The sequence below is a fragment of the Poecilia latipinna genome, unplaced genomic scaffold (genome assembly GCF_001443285.1).
Source record: "Poecilia latipinna isolate Pla-1442-1.1 unplaced genomic scaffold, P_latipinna-1.0 Scaffold3062, whole genome shotgun sequence".
NCBI classification, from domain to species: domain Eukaryota; kingdom Metazoa; phylum Chordata; class Actinopteri; order Cyprinodontiformes; family Poeciliidae; genus Poecilia; species Poecilia latipinna.
Genome location: NW_015115678.1, coordinates 42,682 through 61,265, shown reverse-complemented (window position 1 = coordinate 61,265; position 18,584 = coordinate 42,682). Strand labels below are relative to the sequence as shown.

Sequence of the window (18,584 nt, the reverse complement as noted above, 5' to 3'; positions counted from 1 at the left end):
GTTCAGGCTTTTTAAAGATTGGCCAGAAAACTGCAATCGGTGCAGATAAACAAAAATTATGGATTAAGGTAGACACAAGCCAACAGATTGTAAAACTCACCACCACATGGTGTATGTGGATGTGCATTAATGTATTTGTGGTTGCTTTGGAACAATGTGGTATCAATTAGAGGTAAGTGCAATGCCAACTTTCCCCAATCGCCTGGCAACTCCTACCCAAAACTACCCGCCTCCAGGGTCCCCTGGGTAGGCATTAGATACACACCCACCACCAACAAAACTTTACTTCTACTTCTCCTTTTTTCTTGAGCTTTTTCCTCTTCCTGTGCTTCTGTAATGTTCTGATAAAACATGCAAAGCTTCATCATTTGTTTTTGAATGTGCCTCTGCTCAATTGCTCAGCTAATGTTTGCATGTTTGCTCGGTTTTCATAGTTTGGCTTGTAACATTTCAGTTCAGTTCGAACAAAGGCCAAGAGATTTTTTTCCCCCTTGCAAACTCACTACTTTAGTTTAAAGATCGCAACGTTTAATGACTATCGTTTCTCTGCAGCTTTCACCCAAAGAAGTATATTTGTGTTTTTTGTAGCTATTGTGTCTTTGTGGTTAATTTCCAACTTTTCCCAGAAGTAGTTAATGTTTTAAGCACAATTTTATGTTTTTTTTAAATATTCAATTCTCTCATCCTATCATAGATGTTTTTCTGATCATTTTATGCCTATTATTGTTGTTCCTTTATGTTTCGTTTGTTATTTTGCATATATTTAGATTGAGTTTTAGCATTTCTGTGTTGCGGTTTTTCTTTTTATGTATTTTTCTGTTTAATTCGATTGATCTTTTCAAAGAAAACCAAGTTAAGCTAATCAAAAATCCTTGAAGAATCAGTGTAATTTTGATAAGTTAACATTGTATGACAATTACGCTTTCATTTTTAAGAGCAAGGTGAATTTGCTCTTAATTCAAATTTAAAGTTCAGATTTTCCTTTCTCCAGGGCTCGTCAGACCCTCCCAGTAACACAGACACTCATCATCTTCATGGCCTAATTTTACCTGGCGGCTTGTCTCTTCTGCAGATTACACATACACACACACACACACACACACACGCCCACACACACAAATATACACACAAATGTTATGCTGACATTCAGGCATGCCCACACATTCATGTAGAGACAAAGCCTCTCAATATGCAGAAGTACTTTGCAAGCTTTACAGGAATTCACACAAGTCGGAAACATTTCAGTGCATAAAAATGCAGCTTTTTTGCAGAGTTTACAAGTTCCTAAGAAGGTAAATAATCTACACAAAAAGATAAATGCAAGCATGATTGTTAAAATTCTCCAAGTAAGGGAATGTTTTACCTCTAGTCACATAAAAAAAGCCTCATAAAATAGTCATTTACCATCTGGATCTGTAGACAGAGTGGATCTCTACATCCTTCTTGTTTACATTTTTTCTATTTAACTCCAGATTTACAGTTTTTAGCACATAACGAGGAGAAGATGTTTCCCTTGGGTGGCCCAACGCCATGTTTTATGTTATATTAGAGCTTATATATTATCAAAGCAGACGCAAGTGGGAGTAATAAAACTCTAAGCTCCGTGGTGTGTATTCAGGGTGTAAAGAAAATACAGGGGGGTTTGTGGGATAATTGGAGCTGAGAATAGTAGTTTATTTATCCCAACTGGAGAGTATATTATCTGCCTGAACACGAAGCCCCAATTTTCCGTCTTGGATTTATGGGAGAAAAGTTCTTGGTTAATTTTCTGAGCTTTTAAAGCCTGAAAACAAAGAGAAGGGAGATTTCTCGATGGAAGTGAGGACTATACAGGGTTAAGTTATACAGGATATAATTGGTTATATACAAACTTTAAATGCACTACAGATGAATGAATTATAATCCATGTGACATGTTTTCTTGGGTTTAATCTGTAAAGGTAATCACATCCTGCAATCCTGATAAGATTAGATGAGATGTTTATGTAAACTGAATATTATTTTAAGTCTTCGCTGAGTTTTATGAAACCATTTCTGTAGTCAGGATTACATTTAATATTTTACTTTTTTAGCTCATATAATCTGATCTCACATTTTGATTGGCTGTATAAAGTTTTAAAAATGTTCAGTTTATCTGAAGATGAGTACTTTTGAGCAGTCAGTATCTTACCTCCAGTCAGTAACCTCACAATTACAATCTAATTTTGATTCTTTGGACCACAATTCAATTTGATATCAGTTTGATTCAATAAAAAACCGAGTTAATAATAAGTAGTATAAAAAATTAATTGGATTATCTATTAATAATTTTATGTATTACTTATGTTTTTAATTAAAGAGCCAGATTACTTTAACTGTGTATAGCAGTAAAAACTAGAACATTAACAGTCTATGTAAACATAAATAATTTCTTGTTTCTCATGGAAACATTTTTGAATCATCATTTTCAAGCATATTTGCTCTATACTGCAATTTTGACCCAAACTCCTTGCTAGTACATGGTAAAGTATGCTAAATTGATGTTTAGCAAAACTGCTAATAAGCTTAAAAAGAAAAGGAAGACAACTTCAAGTCAGTGTTTTTATATTCAACAAAAAGCTGACGTACCGGTTTAAACTGCTCTAGTGGAGAAATGGCTTTATGCTAACGACAACTCAAATTTAAGCTAACACAAACAGAGCTAACAACCGCTCAGAGAAAAGCTAACAACAATGCTAACAGCTACTAAAACCAGAGCTAACAGCCCAGTAAATAAAATGTATTAGAGTATTTTACTTTTATATTTAATGAGAATAATGCTTGAAACCGGCTTGATTTGTATAAATAAAGGTAAATTCGCCTCATTATTATTCAAACAAAATCTAATTTCAATTTTTTTTTTTATTTAATTATCAAAACATTTAGAATAGAAAATTGTAGACGTATTTTTTGTCTACAATACAAAGTTGTTTATTCAAATCACTTCCTTTTTCTCATGAAGAGAGAAAGTTATTTGCAAAACTAATTTTTATTTGCAGTCACAATGAAATTGTCCCAGCAGTTATTGTGATAAACAATAAGGTTGTTTTGAGACCATTTTCCAGTAATATTATGCTAACGGCATAATAAGAACACATTTTAAAAAATCAATAAACTTTGAATTCTAATGAACCTTTAAAAAGATGTTAAATATCCAAAACAAATAAACAAAACGACACATAAAATGAATTAAATGAAGTCTATGTAAACAAAATAGTCCTTCAAAAACACAGGCAAGTTGAAACAAAAGCAATGAGAAAAGTAAAAATCACAATTCAATGATTTATTGATTATTTGCTTAACGATTCTCAAACTTTTAGTTTTGATGCTCCCTCTTTCTGCATTTGAGTCAAAAATATATATTTGAAAAGTTCAAGAAGATGATTTAACTTATAGTTTCCATGTGTAGATATGCTTGTGTGTGCAGCGGCGGCGTCTGGACAGGTTGAGTAAATAGTGAAAGCTTGGCCTCTTAAAACAAACTCGCAGCGTCTCTTGTGCTCCACATCACCTCAGGGACTTTTCGCATCTGCAGTTGACTCCCATTTTTGTGTAATTACCACTTTTATCCCAAGCGTGTCTCGCATGCAGCTTCGTTTGCCTCCTGCAGGTGATTAGCCCTGCAGACTGCAACCAGTGAAACTTCAAAGTCTCCCCAGTGCAGCTGGGGGTGTTTTCTACCTGCTGCAAGATGTTAAAGTGTTGCAGCAGAGGTGTGACCTCATGCAGAGGGGGTGACAGGATGTTTGGTTTTACATCTTTCATCTTTCCATGTACAGTCCGTGTGAAGGTCCGCCTGGCCGTTCTGATCTCAGCTAATGGGGGAATGTTGTTTTTCCAGCTGCAGAACTCGTGACGATGGTGGCTGTGGTTTCTGCTCTCACCTGCTTCGCTCCTTCAGATCTAATCATCAGAAATCCACAGACAGCATACAGCTTCATGCTAAATTTAGCTTAATTCAATAGCTGGGACACCTGGGTGGAGATTTCAATGTTTGGACTTGGTAGATGTTTCAAACTGTCTGAAATCTGGCACAATTGGTTTCAGGATTGTAACCAAAATATAATCTAGAGTATTTAGAGAATTATTAGAAATTAGTGTGGTTTCAATCTAAAACAATCAAAGATGCAAAAAAGTGGAAAAAACAATACTTTCAAATAAATTCTGTGTTACAGACAGAGTAGTAGTAGTATTCCCTGTGAAATAAAAGCTTTTGTACATTCTGGCTGTTTTACCTACAAAGTAAGTACGATAATTTCTCTCTGAAACTGTTTTCTGTTTTGTTGTTCATAGATAAAACAGGGGGCAAAGATACGAGCCAGGTGGGACACCAATAAGAAAGAGGTTTAGAGAAAATTACAAAATAAGAATGGTGTTTTGTTGTACCTTAACACTTTTAAAAAGGACATAACATGCAAAATTCACTTTTTAAACCTCTAAATAAATTTTATTAAGCACCGAGAGTCTCCAGCATTGCAGAAAAGTTTAATTTAGTCTGTCCTAATGCTTGGTAGATACTCTGTTCCACCATTTTTTTTTCCTCGCTGCGGCGTTTCAGTCCAGGTTCAAGGATGGATACATCAAAACATTCCTGCATCAGAGCCTCCTTGAATTGTCTGGTTAAATTTTTATTTTATTTTTTTTTTAAATATTCCTTTATCAGTGGGGAAAGTCCACATTTTATGCAATAGTTGGTGAAAATATATTACAATTCATGCTTGTTGCAGTTTATTTTCACGTTTGACCAAGATCGTTTGTTTTACATTGGCTGTTATACTCTTTATTGCACTGACTGAACACATTACGTTGTTTTTACATTTGGACCAACTTTGTGAAGCTGTTGGTGTATCTGTGCAGAGTGACCAATAAACATGTGATTCAGTGCATTCATGTTTAAAAAATGAATCATTTTAAATCAGTACAGCCGTTTTAGTAAGACGAGACTGAAACTGTGGCAGAGTTCTGGATGGACAACAGTCTCTTTTATTCTCCACGTCTTTTAGTTTGAGGACAAAAATCTGGTTTCAATCTTCCATACATGAAACGGCTCCTTTACTGCATACGTGTTTTTTTTGCTACAGATCGAACTTTCTGAACGAAAATGTTCCTGTGTCTGTATAATCAGTCCTCAACCTACAGGAATTTAAACCTGCAGCAGCAGCAGGGCCTCAAGCTCCCATCGCCTGAAGCTCCTGCAGCTGAAATGCTGCCGAGTTCAGATAGCAGTTTCACTTCTAACCACCAAAACAAGCTTCAAAGTTGCTTTTCATTTTCCTCTGTCGCTCATTTCATTAAGAACTTTTAATTTATTTTCCTGAAAACTGAGCACTTTCTAAAACAGGCGTCCTCATTCAGCGGCTCAAACAAGGAGCCAACTGTTTTCAGTCGGCTGTGAATGCAGCGCCCGCGGCTGGATGAGGGAATTAAAACGTCTTGCAGCCTCTTGTTGCTTTTGTTCACGCCTTCATCCTACAGGATTGTTATGGGTGTTGATTTCTGAGTTTCTGCCAAAGTAGCCTTGAGGAAAACTTTCTTCTACTTTGCCTGTTTGGCTTTGAAGATGTTATCTGATAGTGGGAAAGCACCGTGTGGATCAAATGGAAGCCTAGCTAAACTTGGAGGCAAAGAAAGGAGGGGATTCATCAGAAATGCAGACAATGGTAACTCTGGAGGAGCTGCAGAGTCAACAAACCAGTACCCCACATCATTTTACTGTTAGAAGAAAGCTAAATAATCACCAAATACTACATTTCTACCAATGTTTCTGCCCAAATTTCAATAACAAATAGAAACTATAATGTTAAAATCTGATTTCTGTTCCTCCAGTGCTTTTATTTTGACGTTAATTCAGTAATAAATGGAGTTTAACAGTGAGCTAAGTCTCTGCTGCCATCTGCTGGTTCTTGTGGTGTATGGCTGCATCAGCATGTGTGAAAAATATGAATCTTTTTGCTTGTAATTTGGACTTTATATGAATTATTCTTTGCATATAATGTTTTAGGCATTTCCACACTGTAGTAGCTTTAGCTTCCTTTTTAAGTTCATTGTAAAGATTTTAAAGGTTCTGCTGCAGTTTCTCAGCTCTACCAGCTTCATGACATATCAAGTTTCAGACACAGTTCACATGCTCAGATGTGTTATTGTCCACCAGAAAACACTCCTGATGAAACACATCTGCTCCTGTGCAAAGAATAGTGGGAAAAAACCAAGCAGAGAGTAAAAAGCTGAACTTTTTATGGCTTAGTCGCCTGGGGCAACAGCAGACGGCGATCAGAACTGGTGGTTGGTGATGTTCCGGGTCATAAATAGGGAACGTTAAGTCAGCATTTGGGATTATGTTATCAGACAGAAATGGATGGTGATGTTGTTTTACTAGTTTCTGGTGCTTTCGATGTGTTTGTTCTGCCTCACAGAAAGGAAGAGAATAATGAGAATGGAACGAGAGAGACAAGAAGCTGCTGTGACGCAAGATAATTGCTGCAAAGCTCTAATACTGAGTCACTTCATGTTCAGTTAATATTCAGTTGTGGGTAATGCAGTACAACAAATAAAAAGACGTGCAGCTTTATTTGACACTGAAGTTAAATCCGACCAAACTTCTCATGTTTTAGGTCAGTTAGATTGCTAAATACCACAATAATACTTACTTACTTTAAATAATTACTTAATATTTACAAGTTCCATTGGCATAAAAATGTCTTGTTGTAAGTGAAAGGTTTCTTGTTTGTTAGTTTTGTCTTATTTCAAATGTACCAAGAAACCAAAATGACTTGGTAAGATATTTTTGCAGTGAGAGCGTTCTGCACATCTGCTAACAGCAGCAGCGTTGTCTGAATAAACAAATGTGCCACGCAGTTTTGGGTGTGGGAGGTCCAGCAGCTGGAATGTGGAACAGCTGGACGTCCCGCTTGGCAGACGACATGGACTCTATGACGATGAGGAGGAAGAGGAAGATGTCTCCTTCTCTTATCTGTGAGAACCTGGAAGTCTGGGGATTTTCACAGTGAGATGTCAGCTGCTGCCTCTCATTCATCACTCCGTGCTGCTGCTGTGTTTCTGTCCAGCTGTGCTGCTCATCACATTTCAACCAGAACAACACAAACTGACTTCTTCTGCGTTCGTTGTCCTGGTGGAACAACGAGTAGGGAAGCACACGTCCTATTTGCTATGGAACCTGATTCACTTCTCGTCGGCCGCAGCTCATTTGTTTTCTGTCGCAACACGTGGAGAGTTTTCTCACAGCGTCATGTAATTTGTCAGCTGCGGCTCTCATTTCTCCGCAGGATTTTCCTGCTTCTTCCCACAGCCTGGTGGCAGAAGAAATTCCCTTTTAAAGAAATAATACTTAAAAAAAGAACACATTTATTTAGAAAACACACAATAATTATTATTTTATAAATGAATACTTCTAAAATGTTACCAATACATTGCATATTTGTATATATTTTCGGTTGAATCGTTGCGACACATTCGCGCTTTTAGGTAGATTCTTACCCAGAATGCAAATGGAAAAAACCGTGAGCGAAACGGTGACTGGGACTGACTAGTATATATTCCATTGAGGGAAAATTAGTTTCACATCTGCTCAAGAGCGCCCCACATATAAACCAGAAAATACAATATATGAAAAAAAACACTGAATGCTCTCTGGTACGAGGAGGTGGACCAGATCCGGCATTGTTCAGGGGGCCGGACCAAATGACGTGGCGGGCCGGATGCGGCCCGCGGGCCGTAGTTTGGGGACCCCTGATATAGAGATTTAAATATAGAGATTTAAATCAATCTCTTTACACAAAGAGATTGAATTGTTTTGTACGAGGGATAAAAAGTTTCATTTGATTTCGTCTGAGCAATTTACCTTTCCCGGAAACTGCAGGGTGGACTTTTCTTATGTTTTTCTTCTTGCTACTCTTCAGTAAAAGTCACAAATGTCAAATTTACAACTAATAATTGTCCTGTTAATAGAGTTATGTCATGTCATTTTACTGCTTGTTTTATTAATGCTGTAGAAGTATTAGGTGACTTCTACAGTAGGTTGTTTTTGGAGGATTTTATTGAAAAACATCAAATTGAAAATGTAAAAACATGCCACACGCTTTAGATATTTGTAGAAACTTCTTTCTTTTGTTGGCTTATCATGTCAAATCCCAACAAAACACATCAAGGTTTATAGATAGAATTTGGAGAAATATCAAAAGGTTTTGCAAAAATGTTAGATTTATGAGGAGAAGTCATTTCTCTTCTTTCACAAGCATTTCCTCTGCCCTGGTTTGCTTACCAGTTTAGAACCAACTCAAATAATACGACAAATTGAGTTTTGGGTTTGAAAATATGAACTTAATCTGAATATTTCAAGCTATTTCTGCAGATTGTGGGAGCCAGCTGTTCAGGGAGGAGTTTCAGAGTGTTGGGGAAACTTTCTGTCATCACATCTCAGGTCTCCCCCTTTGGCCTGTTCACTGGGAGGGTCTGTGAGCGGTTTATGTCTGAGCTGCCATTCAGCGGATGCTCAGTGGGCCCCGATCAGCGTGGATTTAACTCCTGAGCGGCTGGCTAACAGGTGGCGTTCAGGGGAAACAGTGGAGGTCTCTGCTGAAGGGAAACAGCAGCATGTCGGGGATCCAGACGTGGTCACTTCTCCTGGTTCTCTGTGCTGGCAGCTTGGAGGCTTGGTGGTTTTCCAAACAACCCCAACCTACAACAGGAAGCCCAACTACAGAAGGAGCCACCACTCCCAGTGGGGCGTTGGAGACGGAAGGGGCGGAGGATGGCAAATTATCGCAGGTTGGGGAGGAAATCCTTAAAGTGGCAACTGGAATACGTAAGGTTGTCGACGACTGGGATGCGACTACAACCGCCTGGACTACCAGTGGAGGCCTGACAGGGACGGTGGAGGCAGCAAAGCCCAACATTACAGATGAAAAAGGCAGGTTGAGAGGGGCGAGGGTGGAGCAGGGGGTTGGGGAAGGGGATCGGACTTGGTCCGGTGCAGAGATTTCTAGCGTTGACACCACTTCCACTTCACCTTGCTTCCCTGTCCCCTCTGATTGGCCGATATGCAAACAGCCAAACGTTTTCTCGCTGCCAAACTTTTTCAACCACACTTCCGTGGAGGAGGTGGAGGTTGTCCTGCGGGAGTGGGTGTGGCTTGTGAGGGCAGGGTGTCACCGTGGTGCAGAGCGGTTCCTCTGCCTCCTGCTGGCACCCCGGTGCCCGATTCCCGCTGCACCTCTTCCCTGTCGCGGCTTCTGCCAGGTGCTGCAGGACAGCTGCTGGGCGTCCCTGGAAAACGGGCGTCTCCCGGTGGACTGTCGCTACCTGCCGGAAACAGAGCAGGAGTACGAGAGTCCTGGGTGTGCAGCTGTTAGTAGCAGGAAAGGTAACCCGGTGGATTGAAATGTATCCTGAGTGCCGATACATTTCAGATCTGGTTGTTTGTGTCTGTTGTCGTAAATGTTTACACGTTTTGGCTAGATGTGTCCATCATGAAGCAACTTAAGTTAATATCTTATATTTTAAATCAGGGATGTCAAATTCATTTTTATTTTGGGCCATGTTGATAAAACCCATTAACAAACTGTTCAAATATTAATAAATAGTTGTCCCAGCATTCTTACAAGTAAATAATATTGAATTTTACAATATTTGGTACTCGCCATATCAATCACTTGACCTCAAGTAAGGCTGAGGCAGCAGTATCGTAAAAGTAAGAAATACTGCCACCTGCAGGTCGGAGTTAGTAGTCACTTAAACCATTTTTTTTGTGTATAGATATAATAAACTGAGTTGTGCATTAAACTGAAGGGGCTGATTTATGTAATTTGGAGTCTGGAGTCTAGAGGGCCGCATAAAAAGCAACTGAGGGCCAGATTTGGCCCCCAGGCCTCGAGTTTGACACGTTTTAAATCATGTCAGATTTTCCTAATTGATATTTTCCCTTTTTATCTGCAACAAAATATCCAAAACGGCAACATATTAATGAAACTGTAATGTAATTACAGCTAAAATGTTAAAAATTGAGAGGATTTATTGTTACGAAAAATTCCAATTAATGATCTTTAAAAAAAACTAAACTGTCCATATTGTCAGGATTATTTGTACTATTTTAGCATCGATTAATATCAAAAAATCAGTAAATGTAGTTAATAGTTGCAGTTTAGTGATGCAAATCACTTTTTTTATTTGTGTCCGAAAGAATGAAACAAAATGAAATAGTACAATAGTATAAAATTGTTTGACATTTCTTAGTTACCTAACATCTCATTTACAGCGATTCTGGTTACTTAAGATAATCATAATCCTTATTTATGCTTCAAATAAGTCGTATTGTAAAGAAATAATTAAAAAGCTTATATTCTTTTGTAATGCAAAAAAAACAACTCTTTTTTTGTGTTTTAGTGTCTTCATAAATTTAGCAGTGCGGGGTTGTCGGCTAATTTTCAGGGTTAACCTTTGAACTGTGCTCCATAAAACTGTCAGTATGCTTTCCCATAGGAACAGTTTGTACAAATGTCCCAAATTTAATGGACAGATGTTCCAGGTTCATGTTTAGACAACTTTTTCTATCTTGTGAAGTAAAAAATAATTGGGACATTTTGCTCTAGAAAGCCAACGGGCTTGTAAATTTACAGGGAAAGGTGTTTTGGATGTTGCTTTGCATTGTGCAGAAAGGGAACAGAAATACAGCTGTGCTTCAATTTAGTTTTATGGGTTTTAAACTCAACACATGCAAAGAATCAACTTAAATTGATCAAAATGGGGAAGAAATCTAGGAGTTCAGGTCTTCCTCTTTTTCTTCTCTCTCTTATTTATCAACTTTTGCTAAATTTGTCCCCAAACCACCTCAACTTCAAAGTTTTTCTCAAATTACTAAACCGGAGCTGTCCGTTGTCTAAATCTTAGTGAAAACTCAGCGTCTTCAGCTCCTCCTCCAGTCTTAATGATGTATAGCTGTAAATATATACGGCTGTATATCATGGCAGGTCTCACTGCCAACTTGTAAACTTTCCTTTTCTCTTGCAGCCTCATGTCACAAATCTTTCCTGACATTTCCCGATTGCTTTGGATAGTTGACCCCAAGTACTTAAACTCATTCATCTTCAAACCATTTACTCCCTGGAGCTTGTTCTCACACATGTATTGTGTGTTACTGTCACCCACTTTCATTCTTTTCTCCTCATGTCTCCTGACCTTCTCACTCCTGATCCATAAAAATCACAATGTCATCTGCAAACATTGTAATTCATGAGTGCATGTTCATCAGAGCTGGTCTCTGATCGTTTTCCCATCAGTGGGCGAATATTTAAAGAGAAATGGTGCAATGGTCATTACATTGGTGTGCTGGATGCTTCACCACTGTCTTCCAGTCAAACATGAATAAGGAGGGTTGCAAAGACTTTTATCAAATCAAACATGAGGCCATGAAGGTAATCATAATAATTACCATTGTTTCCCAGAACATATTTAATCTACTAAATATATTTCAATATCTAGCCTCAAAAACAGAAAACTCCCAGACAAAGCAACAATTAATCAGCCGACTTTGTGCATTTTCATACCACATTGGCCTTAAATAGTGCCTGACATTTACCAAATGTTGTTTTGTAAATAGGTTATGAGATTTTGCATCGACTCGCCTTCAGGATGTTCAGTAATCACCATGCACCAGTTCTTTGGGACATTTCGTAGCAGTCGTGCATTAATGAGACAATTCGGACCAGCATGCAGCACATTCAATACTTATTTTCCTCCTTTGAAGAGTAGTAAAGTAATTATCAGCTAAGGTGGCTAATAACAACATGAGTAAAGATTAACAATTGGTGGGGTCGACCAAAGCTAATAATTTGAGTAATAACCATTTAGAACCAGTAAAAACCAGCAACTCCAGTTGATTACCAAAGAAAATATGCAAAGTTACCAAAATCTCAGAATCTGAACAGGTTACCTGGAGATTGGAGCCGTTTAATTGCTCTGGCAGATTTAACAAAGATCATGGATGCTATAACTTCTGCGGTAGTGGAAAGAGGTTTCCAGTGTGCGAGTTAATGCAACATCTTCATTAGGCATTTAAACTATTAAAATCAAAATAGGGAATGAAAACAAACAAAACATTGTTGCAACCCATTAGAAATCAGTACATGATTTGTTTTGACACATATTCAGGTTTTTTCTATCATTTTTGTGCAATAATTTAGATTTTCATTGGATTATAAGTAATAAACTTGTGTTTGTTTTTTTCTGCTCAGTATCAGTTTACTCAGACGGGTTTTCCCCCAACCCAGTCCTCCGTTTCTGTTCTGGTTTTTATCTCCTCTTCATTGTGCTGACTTCTAATCAGTTGCTGGGATCTGCTTCTTTCCATAATCCCAGAGAGGGAAAGTCAGTGAGGTCATCTGGTGTGGGAGAAACTTTTTTGGGTAGGGGTGGAAGCTGCAGATGACATTTATGATGGATGCTGTGGGTGGGAAATCGTTTTTTCTTGGGAAAGACTGCCTATATTGTATCCTTGGTTTGGAAGAGGGCAACAATGTCGAGGTTGGAAAAAAGAGAAGCCTTGTAGCTGGTGTGACACAAGGCAGTTAGTGGTTTCTGCCAGGGGTCAAAGGGCAGCGCCAGTCGCCTACCCTCTGAAACCAGCAACTCTTGCTGGTTTCAGCTAAATGAGTGTCGGGCAGATAACTAGGAGATGAGCAGACAGATGGTGGGATGCTGTCTGAAAAAGGCTTTTATTTCAGCTCAAACACTTTGTTATACTTGGAAACTATTTAAAGTCTCTAAAAATGACCCCAATGTATTTTTATCCAAAATTAAACTACTTAGAGTTGGAGGTTAAAGGAGGTAGTAAATCCAATCTTTCAGAAATTAACCCAATTTCCTGAACATGCTTACACTTTTCAACAAGGCTGGTTTCAGAAGATGGTACAATTCTTTCCTCTTTTCTGCTTCTTGTATTTCTAATTAAGTTAACTGATGATGATGTTAAGACTTAGGAATGCGTTAGAATACCTACTGGGGGTGTAATGATATCTAGAGCTCACGAGGCGAGATGAGAATGAGATTATATTTTAAAATCATGTTAAAGTCACTTTCTGGTTATGTTATTGTATTTTTTAATACTAAATGAATTGCTGATAATCTGGGAGGGAAATGGCAGTACTCTTTACAAGCTTCTAAAGAAATCTTGACATTCTGATTTATGTTGTGGTCAAATTGTTTGTCTTCCAAGGGTTTTGTGAATCTTGTTGGCGATACATGTCTTGGTATATTTCTTGAAATATAACTACTTCTGAAAAATAAATCTGATGGGCTCTGTGATCGTTGGGTTTTACAGCAGGATAGTGATTCAAAATGTACAGTCAAGTTGACACAAACTAGAGTTTGAGGGCACAAAGTCAACGTTCTTCAATATCCATCTCAGTCTACAGACTTAATTTCACCTTTGAGGTGAGCTCAGGAGAAAAGAGCACCAGAGGATTGGTCAAAGATTGCTCCTTACTCTACACCATCGGTCTCAAACTGCATTCCTCCAATGCCGGTCTGCTGCAACTTTTAGATGCCGCTCTGCTTCAGCACACCTGGCTCTAATATTACTTCATATTTTGAACTCTGCAGAGCCTGACTGCATGCTATTGAGGCAGTTTAGCCATTTAATTCAAATCTGGACTCTTGCCCTCAAGCAGTTTGAGCCCTTTGCATACCGTATAATATTAAAGGTGCAGGCAAAGAGTTGTCCTGTTGGAAACAGTGAGAACTTTTTCATTAATTACATACTTCGACGTCTCGTTTCTCTGCTCCAACCAAATTCTTGGCTTAAAAGTACATTTTTAAGCCATGACACTTCACAGTGACTGCCTATCAGGCGGCATCGGATAGCTCTGATCTCTCAGGGTAGGATTAAGGTCCTGGCTGTGGATCAGAGGTCAATCGAAGGTGCAGCAGCTGTCTCGCCTCTCTTAGTTAACAGGTTGGTCCCCAGAGGACAGAACTACAGCTGAGCGGCAGCTTAGCGAAAACGTTTGTCTCTCTCGCTGACTGTGTGAACGCCAGTATTTGGTTTCAGGTTATTTGAGGATGAAGGGTTTGATTCAGCACTGTGTATCATTATGTGGTCAGATTAGCATGCCTCCGCTGGGCTTGTTTGGCCTAATAAGGCAGGCAGCGCTTAAAATTAGGTGAAATTCAGTCCTGGCTGGAAATAGTACTGACAAAGATTGTGCACAATGAAGCGTTTTTTCTTCTTTTTTTTTCTAGCAATAAAGACATTTCAGGTCAAGAAGAAAGTTAACTTGTGTTTCTGAAGCCATTTATGTTTTACCTTTTTAACAATTTAAAGTTTAAGTTGTAAATCTTTGCCTATTAAACATTGGTTATTTTTGTATTTTCTGCAAAAAAAAATCTATATGTCTCCCCTGGGGAGGATATAAGACCCTCTTCAACCTCTGGAGGAATCCTGTTTGCTCCATAATGACCTTCTGGCATGTTTCTACCAGTGTTTTCTGTCGGTCTTATTCTTTTGGGGCTGTGTGCTTCATCCATCCAAGGGTCCCTCATGGTCCACTTTCCCATGGATATCTGACACGCATTTCCTTCCTCCTCCTGTTTGCCCATCTGTCCATCTGAGCCTCTTACTACTGCTGGAAGCGGCTTTTCCTTCAATTTGTTAACCAGTGATGGATTTCTCTGAGATATCTGGAAATGACATGGCAGTAATCATGTGAAACTGAATATGTACAAGTCCTAGACGGAGGGATGGTCAGCCCCGATGATTCTCTCTGGAGACCTGAAACCAAACAGGACAGACTGAATAAATGGCAGAAAAAAAAAACATTTCTGTAGAAGATTGTGCAACTTGAGTTGCAGGAAGTCCAGTCTCTGCTGGGCAACATCTATCTCAAGTCCAGAGAAATGGTGTTTCAGGAACCAGGAGTGTAGAAACAGTGTTGCTGAGGATGGTGAAGGGAGGGAGTGTGAAAGATGGTTTCCAAAACTCCACCATCGTCTTAAACTTTTCACTGTCTTGAAAAGTTTAAGCTCCAGGTGGTTCTGACCACACCGGTGGACCAACCAATCCAATGTTTTAAAGGTTTATAAACTAAAATGAAGAGAAAATACATCCACTTTATAATAATTCAGATTATTTAATAAAATGTAAGATTCTAGGATGTAGGATGAATAAATCTGTTTTCTGAAGCTGATTTTTAGGCAGACATTTTCAGTGGAGGTTCATTTTATTACTTCTAAGTTTATGTTTGTGGAGAAACTGTGGTCGGTTTAAACAGCTTCCAGATGGGGAAATTTATTCAATTAGAGCAGAACTGGAGGGTCTTAATTAAAAGCAAGTTACCCTGCTGAAGTGAACTTTCTCTGCACACATGAGCTGCAACAGCTGCAGCAGCTGCATTCATGGCAGATGAACTGATAGCAGGTGCCCTCAGTGGGAAGAAGACCACCCTGTCCCACCCCAGATTCAGCTGGATCAAAATCCCACAAGGGTCCACGCTAAGCTAAACACAAGAGAAACAATAATAGTGCTGCACAGTTTTGCAATAAAAGATTGTTACACTGGTATTTCATTGGTTAGGTTTAAAGCTGTTTTCTTTAAAATTACATCTAAATTAAGCGGAAACAATATAGAGCTCTTTTAAATGCCTAATTATCATGGCCGTTTATTACAGTTTAGTTTGTCATGGAAATATTGTAGTGTCACATCTGCTTAATGGTAAAATCCTTGTACCATTTCTGTTGGAACCTATCCAGATAACTAGTCCAGGAGCAAAACCAAACATCGTTTTCCTTATCAGGTATCCAAAGACATCCCAAAGCGTTCCCAGTCCCACATAAACTCCATGTCTCCCATGAATCTGCACAAGGCCAAAATTCATAAGTTTATGCAACCCTTTGAATCGGTTGTGTTGGAGCAAACCTGTAGGTCTCCAGCACCGTAGATGTGGTGTTAGACACCAGGAGGATGCATTTTTATTTTAGTTTCAGAAATGGTTCAAAGGTTTAATCCACGCTCTAAAATTTTATTCTCTGTCTCGGTCTCTCTTGCAGAAAAAAGCGATGTCTTTTTGCACCAGCTGGTTGGAGATCCTCCACCGGATTCAATAGCCAAAGTTACAGTGGCCAGAGGAACTGCCTACAGGTTTACCTCAGCGTCGTCATCAGGACAACTGGCCAAGGACTTTGTCCCCAGTCCTTTCTACAGGGACTTCACCATCATTTTCCACCTCAAAGCTTCCTCTCCTGCTGCATCCGTCCTCTTCTCCATCACAGACAGCGCCCAGAAACTCATGTACATCGGTGTGAAGCTCACTGCAGTGCAGTCTGACCGTCAACAGATCCAGTTCTTCTACACTGACCCCGATTCTGAGTCTTCGTATGAGGCAGCCAGCTTTTACGTTCCAAGGCTTGATGTCCACTGGAACGTTTTAGCTCTGTCTGTGCATGACGAGCAGGTCAGTTTCTACTCAGATTGTGACAGGGATCCAGAAGTGCTGAGGTTTGAGCGCTCGCCCGATCCGATGGACCTGGACGCAGGAAGTATGATCTTTGTGGGTCAAGCAGGAAGAGCTGATCCAGACAAGTTTAAGGTAATAAATAAGTAACTCTTACAATTTTCTTGGTATCACAAGTTTTATCTTCTTTGTCAAATGCATCAAACCTTACTCTGTCCATACTGCATGTCATGTTCACCTTGTTTCTAGTTCTGTAAGATTTCTTTTTTATTGAACCTTTAATTGCCATCCTCCAGTGGCTGTCTGCATCTTGGCTTCATCTCTACCACACACTTCTTGACAGAAGAATCCAGCCAAATTGTGGGCCAAGCACACCGTCCCCATAGGGATCCTGCAGAGCAGGACTGGTGGGTTTAAGCGAGTGCTGGCTTCACCTGGAGTTGGTCCAAAGAGCTTCCAGAGGATGTTACACCCTATAGCTTGTCATCTTCCACCACTTGTATCAGCGCCTTCTGCTTCCTCTGCCTCCCACAGAAAATAGCTTTTTTGTTGAGATGCCTCCACTTCTGTGCTACAGGCCTGACAGAAGCCTCAACTACTGGTCAGGAGGGTCTGGTTGATGCCTTCTCTACATCATCTTCTTAGAGGACCACAGTCTACTTCCCATCTTTTCAGAGGATACTACTTACTGCTTGAAGCTAAAGCAACAGGGCCTGCTCAACGCCTCCTTAGCACGCCCAAGACCAATATTCATATTGGCATTCAAGAGTGCTGGTTTCTCTAGTGATGCAGCAGCAGATCCTTTGTCTGCAGGAGCAGCAGCTGTTGCAAAGGTTTTCCGAATCCACAGCAGCAGCAGAGCTGTGTCTGTGGAGCTCTCAGGACATCCTTCATCGTCTTCATCCCCTGTTCTACGATCAATCTCTCCTGCACTGTTCTCAGGAACCACTTCTCAGCCTGTTGGAGGTCCACCTCAGACTCGTGTTACATAAGTTCTCAGAGTTCTTTGGCGAGGATGCCGAGGTGGACTTGCCTCGTGTTCCTGGAACCAAGATCTCTGATGAAGGTTTCCATGGAGACACACCTTGTTCCCCAATCCACAGTTTTCCAACAAGAGAGTCCACGTCTTTTTGCCTCTGTCTCCCGTTCCAGTGATCTGTCGAGAGTCTGTCCAGTCTCTATGGCACTCTCTTCATGAATTTAACTAAACCTTTACAAATTCATGCTTCTATTGTCTTACTTGATTGCTTACAAGTTGTTTGTGTCTTTAAAGGGTGAAATTGGAGAGCTAAGACTCGTGGGAGACCCTCAGGCATTTCAGGGCTTCTGTGACTATGACGATTACTCAGATGAAGTGAGTTTTTCTGTAATCATCTCAATTAAAGTGAATCAACACTTTAGTTTAACACATTCCTTCTCATGTCTCAGAGTTCTGGAGATGGTGGCAACAGAAAGGCTGATAGAAAACAAACAGGAACGACGGTAGGTTTGTGGATTGTCCAGTTAGCATATGACATAACTGTTATTGCTGTGTTGAGGATTTTGTGCATATTTACATCTAAGATAAAATAACTTTCAGTTTCACACTTTTGTCCCCCCAGGGCTCCTCCACATCCTTACATCCTTTTCCGATTTCACCCCAAAAAGGAGCTGGAATCGGAACGTCAGGTGAAACAAAATCTAAACTAAATCAAGAAATATAGTCAAAAGTTACAGAACAACTTGGAGACGTGATACAGCAGTGATACCTCAGAATCCAGAAACCTCTGCCAAAAATTACTAATGTTAGTCAAAGTCTAGTCAGCTAAAATATGTACTTGATGCTAATTGTCTGGAACTGAGCATGAAGTTTTACCCCAACAGCCAATTTTGTCCATTTTAATCTGTAACTGGAGCATTAAACATGACTCATAAGGCATAAGGTTGGAAAGGTCCACATATGCAATTCTTGCTCTCAAAGCTGCTGCTCGTTTATTTTTGGCCTGTTGCAGTCTGTGGGAACTGGATTAGCAGCAACTTTTTGTTCATCTGGTCCACATTATATCCTCTTGTTTTATTCTCTGTCTCGGTCTCTCTTGCAGAAAAAAGCGATGTCTTTTTGCACCAGCTG

The 18,584-nt window shown here is 39.6% G+C and overlaps 1 protein-coding gene across 3 annotated transcripts in view; it reads left to right on the top strand.

Moving 5' to 3' along the window:
• The first annotated feature begins 7,864 nt into the window (after positions 1-7,864).
• LOC106940017 (collagen alpha-1(XVIII) chain-like) overlaps positions 7,865-18,584 on the top strand; it is a 30,235-nt gene continuing 19,515 nt past the window's right edge. For 2 of the 3 annotated variants that reach the window (XM_015022625.1, XM_015022626.1), the window contains exons 1-2: positions 7,866-8,943; positions 16,071-16,609. In XM_015022625.1, the coding sequence (XP_014878111.1) occupies positions 8,628-8,943; positions 16,071-16,609 (855 nt within the window). In that variant the 5' untranslated portion in view covers positions 7,866-8,627. Of the gene's footprint in view, positions 8,944-16,070; positions 16,610-18,584 lie in introns of all 3 variants that reach the window. The other variant, XM_015022624.1, reaches the window with a different exon arrangement.